Genomic DNA, 8,913 nt, shown 5'->3' with positions numbered 1-8,913 from the left:
GTTAGGTTAGGTTATTTAAGGTTTGGTTAGGTTTTGTTTGGTTAGGTTAGGTTATTTAAGGTTTGGTTAGGTTTTGTTTGGTTAGGTTAGGTTATTTAAGGTTTGGTTAGGTTTTGTTTGGTTAGGTTAGGTTAGGTTTGGTTAGGTTAAATAATTTTCCTACCAATTAATGTGAAGTGTTATTCTAAATGTTTTATATTTTTCTCCTAGATCCACGTGAAAGTTCGTGTTTTGTAAATCATTTAACTATGGTACGCCTTTTCCAAAATATTATTGTTTAACTTCATTGACCTCTCAAATAATATGCCTTTTCCAAAACATTACTGTTATGTTAGGTTAGGTTTGGGTTGGTTAGGTTAGTAATATTTTATAAATCATTTAACTATGGTACGCCTTTTCCAAAATATTGATGTTTATCTTCATTGACTTCTCAAATAATATGCCTTTTCCAAAACATTACTGTTATGTTATGTTGGGTTAGGTTTGGTTAATAATATTTTATAAATCATTTAGCTATGGTACGCTTTTTCTACCTGTTTAGCTTCATTGACTTTTCAAATAATATGCCTTTTCCAAAACATTACTGTTATGATAGGTTAGGTTTGGTTTGGTTAAGTTAGGTTAGTAATATTTTATAAATCATTTAACAATGTTACGCCTTTTCCAAAATATTGACGTTTAGCTTCATTGACTTCTCAAATAATATGCCTTTTCCAAAACATTACTGTTATGTTATGTTAGGTTAGGTTTGTTTTGGTTAGGAGGACGTCTCTTCCTCTTTGGAGCGGTTATACACTTCAAGTAAGTGTAACCCTTATGAAATGAAAAAATAAATAAATAAAACCATCAATTTCTACTCTATTTGAGTCTTTTTGGGTATGCAATATTGGGTTAATTGGAATAGAAGAACTGGGAATTGGGTTGAATGATGTTTGGGTAAATAGGAATTGGGTGTTTTAAATTGGGTGAAATGGGGGTAACCTGTTCGACCACCAAACAGAAAATACAAGATTCAGGAGGAAAGAATAAAACAACTAAAAAGGGAACTGGATGCGGGGAGAAAAACTCCACTTGAATATCTAGAAATCATAAAATGGAAATTCAAACTAAACTGAATATGTAAAACATATCATTGTTAATAAAACAAAAAAATTATCTTTGAATTTATTAACATATGTTTTATGCTGAATTGGGAGAAAAGAAATTGGGGGAAAAGACATAGTGTTGGGTCAAATGGGATTGGGAGATATGGGAATTGGGAGAAACGGTTTGGGTTAAATGGGAGTAAATCGGCCTAGAGAACTCTTCTAATATTAAATTTGACCTCGATATTTTAGTATATAAGAGCCGTGTTTTAAAGAGAGAGTTATCAGTTGTTTAACTACACGCTTATCCATAAAGCTACTCAGTACCAGTACGAAGATGTCTTTACCCGCCGATCGTGGACTCAAATTCGATTTTTCCATCCGTCTCGTCTCAGGAATAGCCTGGGAAGAGACCAAATTCGATTCATGTGCCTCGACTTCCGTAACTTGTTTTGTAATCTTTACTGGCTACATTTGGCTGCGCAAAAAGTTGCGGAAATTTGTGTGAAGTCGCATTTTTGCGGCCCACCACTAAACATTGATCATGGTTTCCCTGTCTTTAGGAGGTTCATGAATCGACCTTCATTGCAGTGTCATTTGCATCCATACAACTGACTATTGCAATGAAGGAGAAGTTCCGGCGACAACAACCAGGCCTGGACGAGAAGACCAGGCCCCACAGTGGCTCGAATGCAACTTCCTTTGGGAGGTAAAGGGTCAACGAAGAATTTTATGGGACATGGCCCGTAAAAGCTCACAAGTCACACCTCACCACATAAGGTTCTACGTGCCCTGCACCAGTTGGAACACGTTCTCTTCAGTGGGTCTCTAATTGGAATCACGACTTCGATGTCCTTCTCAAACTTAACAATTTCACGACATCAACGAAGTGGCGAAAAACAACCAAGCCTCGGCCCATGATCTTCGAGAACCAATGGAGGACTTCACTTAAAAGGTCTTTCTCTAACAATCCTCGATTACCCTGCCTGTCTTTCATCAAAATTCATCCGGCATCGTTTATCTTACGCCGCGCTACGCCCCAGTCGGCCGGACTGACCTTATATTGTCCTGTCGATACCGTGATCGAACCGCAGGGTATCAAAAGTTTGTCGATATTTTTGTTATGCCTTCTTGATGACGCTGACAAACAATGTTGATATTTTTGTTATATCTATATTCTTGTTAATCTGTATTGTCTGATACTGCTTTCTTGTTATTAAAAAATCTTTATTCGTATATTTGGCTTTGTTTCTCATACATATTTAAAAAGGTTTATGGCGGGAAATTCAAACAGAAATCTGGCAAAATAACACAAGTCTGGGTTGGTTTAGACTTGTTTGGGGCATAGCATGGTGGAAGGCAGGAATACCCATAGCACGGTGGAAGGTAGGGAATATCAGGTAAGATTTCTCCATAAAATAACACAATCTAGGGTTAGCAGTTCATCAATCTAGGGTTGAAAAATAACACGCCCGAGCTCGGGCCAGTCCGGACTTGTCTGGGAAGTTTGGTTTAAACACAATCTAGGGTTGGCACTTTGGTTGGAGTTGGGTAGTGGCGGCCATCTTGGATCCATGTCTATCTGTATAGTCCCTACTACTACTATAGAGCCCCTCCATCCAACACGTAACGAAAAGTTTAAATTATCTTATTGTCTCATTTGAACTACGTTTTGATGACGTTGCTGACGGGAACGGTGAAAAATACGTTATTCCTTTTTACCTCTGTCGCAATGACCCACCTCTTCTTTCATACCCCCTCCCGTGGAAGGGGGTCCGGGTATTTGACGCGCGCCCACATTATTCTGTTCTCCATTCCTACTTCTAAAATTATATCTATCCCTGATGAAATCAAATGTGAATGGGTTAAATGAAAAGTATATAATACTTCTCTTCAATAAAGCAGGTGGGGTAATTGTAACATGATACATTTCAACATTTTACATTTAGAGTGCACTAGGTTACAAAACCGAATCACTTACGCGATAATAGTTCCCCCTCATCACTACTCTATTAGCGCTGCTTAACGTTTTGCCTATGCTCATGCGTTTGTGCATTTCTGTCCCACGTCAAGATTAGGTTTAGGGTTGATTGCTGGGCATTTAGTGTCAAACAATTATAGAATTCAGCCTAGCACGGTACAATAGTTAGCCATAAGAAGTTTGATAAGGTGAAGGGCAATCGAGAAAGGGTGAGTCAGCCTGGGAAGAATAATGTTACATAAACCAAAGTATTTAAAGGACACAGAGTGTCATCCTTCTTCAATTATCCCATTTTGGTTAAACAAATAGAATTTTAAAGGATATTTTGCAAAATTATATAAAAATGGGTTAAAAAATATAGTAACTTTAGGATATTTTCGTCGAAAATAAAAGATAATAGCTTAAAAAGTATAGCAGGGTTCTTACGAAATTTTTACATTGAAAATCCCTGACTTTTCCAGGTTATCCCTGACCAAATTATGCCAATATCTCTGACCATTTTAAGTACGTGTTTACCAGAGCCCACTTCATCATACCTGGCCCATATTTAGCTTTCCTCGAAGTATGGATTTATATACCATAACGAAATCCCTGACATATCCCTGACTTATTAGGAAAAACTTTTAAATCCCTGACATTTTCCCCCTAGTTTTCATATCCCTGACTTATCCAGAACAGGTATTCCAGGTTATCCAGGTTCCGTACCAACCCTGCATAAGATTTGATAGGAATTTTAGTACCATTGTTTCTAGAGTGGCTAAAGCGAGTATTAATTTTGTCTCTTTTTGGTTAGTACTACCGGCAGTGGGTCCGGCTCAGAACCGTTGTCTCTCGGACAACCCTTGCACTCACTCTTGCACGGACTACGGGGGCAGTTTGGTGCAATGCGGTTGCGAACCGGGTTATAAACTGCACTCGAACGGCTTCAACTGCGAGGACGTCGACAAGTGCCAACCGATGGCGGCAGATGTCCACCAGGAGCTTTATACAACGCCTCTTAAAGGACTTGCGAAGGTACAATGCTTAAGTCGATTTTTCATTAAACACTTAGAATCCGATTGACCAAGTGACTCATTGTCATTGGTGTATACCTTTGAATGTGCCGAAGAAATTACACGTTATCTTTTAGAGTCAACTCGACCGGGTTGTTGAAATGATGACATGAATTCTGTAACTGTTGTACAGGGACTACATTCAACTATGAAATAATTGTTTTCAGAAAAGTTTTAGGCATCTTAGCCAGAATGCTAGGGGTGATAATGAGCCAGCCGCCTGTTGCTTTAAACTTCAATTTTATAAAATTAATTGGAAGCACGATTCATGACTTTGATGTTATTTTAACAATGTAAATTATTTAACGTTGACGCTTGTCTGACCATTTCATGCTGGCCTTAAGAGATTTCCTCAAAACAGTCGTCGTGTTGACCTCGAATTATTTGTTTCAGACATTGACGAATGCGCTTTGGGAACACATAATTGCTTGGCTCGCGGTCAATCTTGCACAAACACAGTCGGATCTTTCGTCTGCGTCCAAGACAACACTGTGAAAAAGAGAGGTTCATTTTTGAATGCTTAGGCGTACCTAGCCCCGACTCGTTGGTGGTACGCTTTAACGTTCAAATTTGAATAGTTTCTTTGCGTTCAAATTTGAATAGTTTCTTTGCGTTCAAATTTGAATAGTTTCTTTGCGTTCAAATTTGAATAGTTTCTTTGCGTTCAAATTTGAGTAGTTTCTTTGCGTTCAAATTTGAGTAGTTTCTTTGCGTTCAAATTTGAATAGTTTCTTTGCGTTCAAATTTGAATAGTTTCTTTGCTCAAATATTCATATTTGAACGGTGCGTAAGAGATAAGTATATCGTGTAAATTTAAGCACGAAACGGTTCAAATTTAATTTGAAAATTAAATGTTTAATATTGTATGTTTTTGCAATCATTATTGAGCAACATCGGAGAGTTTTGATCGAGCGTTCATATTCAATTGCTCACGCTCAAAATTGAGTTGTTCACCATTTAATAATACATGGTGGGCAAGCGTTTAATGAAGCATTGAAATTTAACTGTTAGAGCGTTGAATTTTGAATAGAGAAGTTCGATTTCAAATTTCATTATTGAATGAATTATGTCAGGCCAAACTATAATAAATGTAGACACTGATAAGGGAGAAATCTAATGTGTCTAAATCTAGTACATCACCTCAGTGCGGGTGAACTTGAAACAAATTACATACATTAATCGTAGTGTTAAATAATAATTCAATTATATGAAGAGAGACTGCACTTTTAAGGGGCGTGTTCATTATCAAGTGCCCTATTACTATAATGGAGTATGTATTACATTATCAACCGATTTGAAGGCCTATGTAAATATAAGGGATTGGTGAAATACACCATAATCCGTAACATTTACTTTGATATTATTATATAATGATGTTTATACAGACAAATATATATTTAATTCAGGGTAAATAAGCAAGTCACAGTAAATTGTTGAGATATTATTGGATTATTATTGAAAGTTTTGTTTTGATACCCAAGATCTTGGATGATACTGCACACCTTTCCTGATTAAACGCCTGGCATTTCCAAACTGTTCAATAATGAACAATTGCGCTCACTTTTGAATACCCATTGAACGCTGTTTTTCTTATAAGTCTTGTTTTAAAGCCAAAAACACTCGTTGAACGCCCTTAACTCTCTCGTTTGAGCATCAAAAGAATCTCGTTTGAACGCCCTTAACTCTCTCGTTTGAGCATCAAAAGAATCTCGTTTGAACGCCAAAAACATCCTCGTTTGAATGCCTAAAGTTGTTATTTGAACGCCGAAAACGCTCTACTTTGAAAACTATTACAATCCTAGTAGAATCCAATAACGACCATAACTGAACGCTTCATAAGCGCAAGGTGGTTATTCAAAATTGAAGATATAAAGATTCCTTTTTGAATATAAGCTGTTCAAAAATGAATGCTACAGTTAAGTTCTGATCGATATGACGGTAGTTTGTTCAACAATGAATGCTACAGTTAGGTTCTGACCGATATGACGGTAGTTTGTTCAAAAATGAATGCTAATGGTTAGTTTGGAACGCGTTAAACACTCCTTGCTCAAAATTGAATCTCACTGGTTAAATCTGAATATGTCAATTGAGGCTTTTTCAAAATTGAACGGTCGCTATCATTTTTGAATGCCAAAAGCACGCTTATTTTTTACAGTGCATTAGGTCACGAGACCCAAGAGACTGCGAATTTCATCCGGAGTGGTACGTGTATCGATGCTGCGGAGCGAGTGAATCTTCGATTGGTGGACAGATATACCGTCCTTGCTGATGATGTGACCATAAAATGCGAGTTCCTGTTTGCGAAATTCACATTTTGCCAAGTTGAGTGTGATATTATGGGTTGCCAGGCGTTTTAGAACTTTAACTAGAGCAGCATCATGTTCAGTGTACCCGACTCCGTAGACCAGCAGGTCGTCTGACACGTTGAATGAGTGATCGATGTCTTGGATAGTGCAATAAATGACAAGGTGCAATATTTCGGCTGCCGAACATATTCCGAAACTTAAACGTTTATATCGAAAGAGTCCTATGTGCGTGCTAAACGTAGTGATATCGCGTGAAGACTCGTGTAGTAAGAGCTGATGGTAGCCTTTATTTAGATCTAATTTGGTGAAGACGGTAGCTCCGTTTCACTTCTGCAAAATGTCCTCATTAGTAGGCATGACGTGTCTAACACGAATGATCGCAGTATTTGGTATGCGCATATCTACGCAAAGACAGATGCTTGGAGTGATTTCTTCATTCTTACTTGTCGGTTGCGGTAATGGGCGCTTAACCACCAGTACCACCGGGGAAACCATGTACTTTGTCCCGTGACTGGTTCGATGATATCATCTCTTCGGAGCTGTGCTAATTCGGTTTCGAGGGCTACTCGTAAATGAAATGGTATTATGCGATGGGGTTGCGCAATAGGTTAGATGGATTTATCTATCGCGAGTGTAATCTCGATGTCCTTTATTTTGCCAATACCGCGAAAGAGACGTGGATATTTATCTGTGATATCTTCAGAGCTCTGGAATTCAACGGTGTGTCGAGTAAGCGCTGGTGGATTGATGAGATTCAATGCCTGCCGGCTGGGATACCCCAGTATGGACGGTGAAAAGAACTGTGGGCTTGAGTGTTTTTGGTAGGGCTGTGCAAATACTCGAATTTTCGAATACTATTCGTTTAATTGGAATCGAGTATTCGATTCGACGAATCGAATTTGCCATTTTGACAAAAACGAGTATTCGATTCACAAAACGGTTATTCGAAAAGAAATTCGAATAACCGTTTTAAAAACGAATATAGTTCCATAAACCGAGTAATCGTTTCCTAGGTGCTAAATTCCAATAGTAAACGAGTATTCGATTGAAAATGTTAAGGACTAGTATGGTCTTTTTTTTCCTTTTTGAATTTCAACGCGAATGCGCAGTTCCCGGTGTTTTGTTTTTCCTTCACGAAATACTCAGTCTTAGCACGGAGGTGTGTTGAAGAAGGAGTAGAGACTGGGCCTCTAGGGCCGAGACATAAGCGTTCCAGTCATTTAGTGTCCCTCGCATAATTTTTGCGCATACCGAGCCTACAATATCTATCATAAACGGCCGGATAAAACCGTTTTTCTGGCAAACCAGTTTTTTGTCCAGTTTTTTGGAGCGGTTAAAACGGCCATTTAAATTAATCGGTTAAGAGAAAACTGGTTTCAACGTCAGTGGCTCGCGGTCATCTTTCATGTTTACAAGGGCTCGTCTAGTTACGAAGGGAGGATCAAAATGCACAGCCCTTTTTATGGACAAATAAGGTCTAGCTTTTTAGTAGAGGGGAAGCCACGAGTCTCTAATCGTTCTACAACACACTTCCCTATGCTCGAACTGCATTTCTTTAAAAACGAATAATATTCGTTTAAACGAGTACTCGATTCGGATTTCGAATAGGAGATTTTCTATTCGATTCGGTTCGAAAAACCACTATTCGCACAGCCCTAGTTTTTGGTCTTGATGGTTGTACCGAACGTTCCTAGCAATCTCAGGGGCGTGTTTGACCCATATCGATAAATTTTCGCTGTTGATGGGAGCAGATGTGGTTGGTTCTTCAGCGTTTGATACATTTGATGAGTTAGAAGATTGACGCTGGCTCCAGTGTTCATAAGTAGGGTGACGTTTGTCCCTTCCATAGTGACATCTATAAGCTGTAAGAAGGCGGATACATTTTCACTGCCAAATAAGGTGAACGAAAATTAATCATCGTTGTCATCGTCGTTCTCGGGGTTGTTGACGCGATCGTCGGTGGTATCGACAGCCAGCGTTTTAACTCTGGAGGGTTGCAAACGCCGTGGGGTATATGACGATTAGCGGCGTGTAGATAGTGGAGATGATCGTGATCGTGATATATTCGCTGGAGATCGACGGACTTTGCTGAAGTGATTGCTTCGGCCGCAATTATTACACGTTTTACCCTTAGCAGGGCTGGGATACTTGGTATGAGGATACCATTCTCCGCATAGTCCACAAGTTTCATGTGAAGGCGGATTGTTGGACGGAGATGATTTTTGACTGATGTGTGTAGCTTGACGTTGATGATTGTTTACGCTGTGTGCTCGTTGATGATTTGGTTGTCTTTTCGGTTTCTGAACAGCCATATATTGAACCACATCATTGGTTACAGAAGACTGAATCTTCTCTATAGTCGCCGCTTGCGACTCGGATTAGCAGAAAGGAATAATATGAGAAGAATGGCACTCTACATATCCATAATGTTGTACAACTGATACAAGACTCTTATCAACCTCAAATTCCCTTCCTTTCCCTGATTGGCT

General features: G+C 38.8%; 1 protein-coding gene across 1 annotated transcript; it reads left to right on the top strand.

Annotated features, from left to right (window-relative positions):
• The first annotated feature begins 2,434 nt into the window (after positions 1–2,434).
• Positions 2,435–4,642, top strand: LOC149630978 (fibulin-1-like). The gene is made up of 3 exons (XM_089851195.1): positions 2,435–2,471; positions 3,860–4,080; positions 4,463–4,642. The coding sequence occupies exons 1-3, from the start codon at positions 2,435–2,437 to the stop codon at positions 4,640–4,642; spliced, it is 438 nt and encodes a 145-aa protein (XP_089707321.1).
• Positions 4,643–8,913: the final 4,271 nt, after the last annotated feature.

The sequence above is a fragment of the Phalangium opilio genome, unplaced genomic scaffold, assembly GCF_054372755.1.
Source record: "Phalangium opilio isolate 3A_F unplaced genomic scaffold, DU_Popi_V2 ptg000101l_1, whole genome shotgun sequence".
In the NCBI taxonomy this organism is placed as follows: Eukaryota; Metazoa; Arthropoda; class Arachnida; order Opiliones; family Phalangiidae; genus Phalangium; species Phalangium opilio.
Note: the sequence above shows the minus strand (reverse complement) of the source record. Positions and strands in the feature narration are given on the sequence as shown.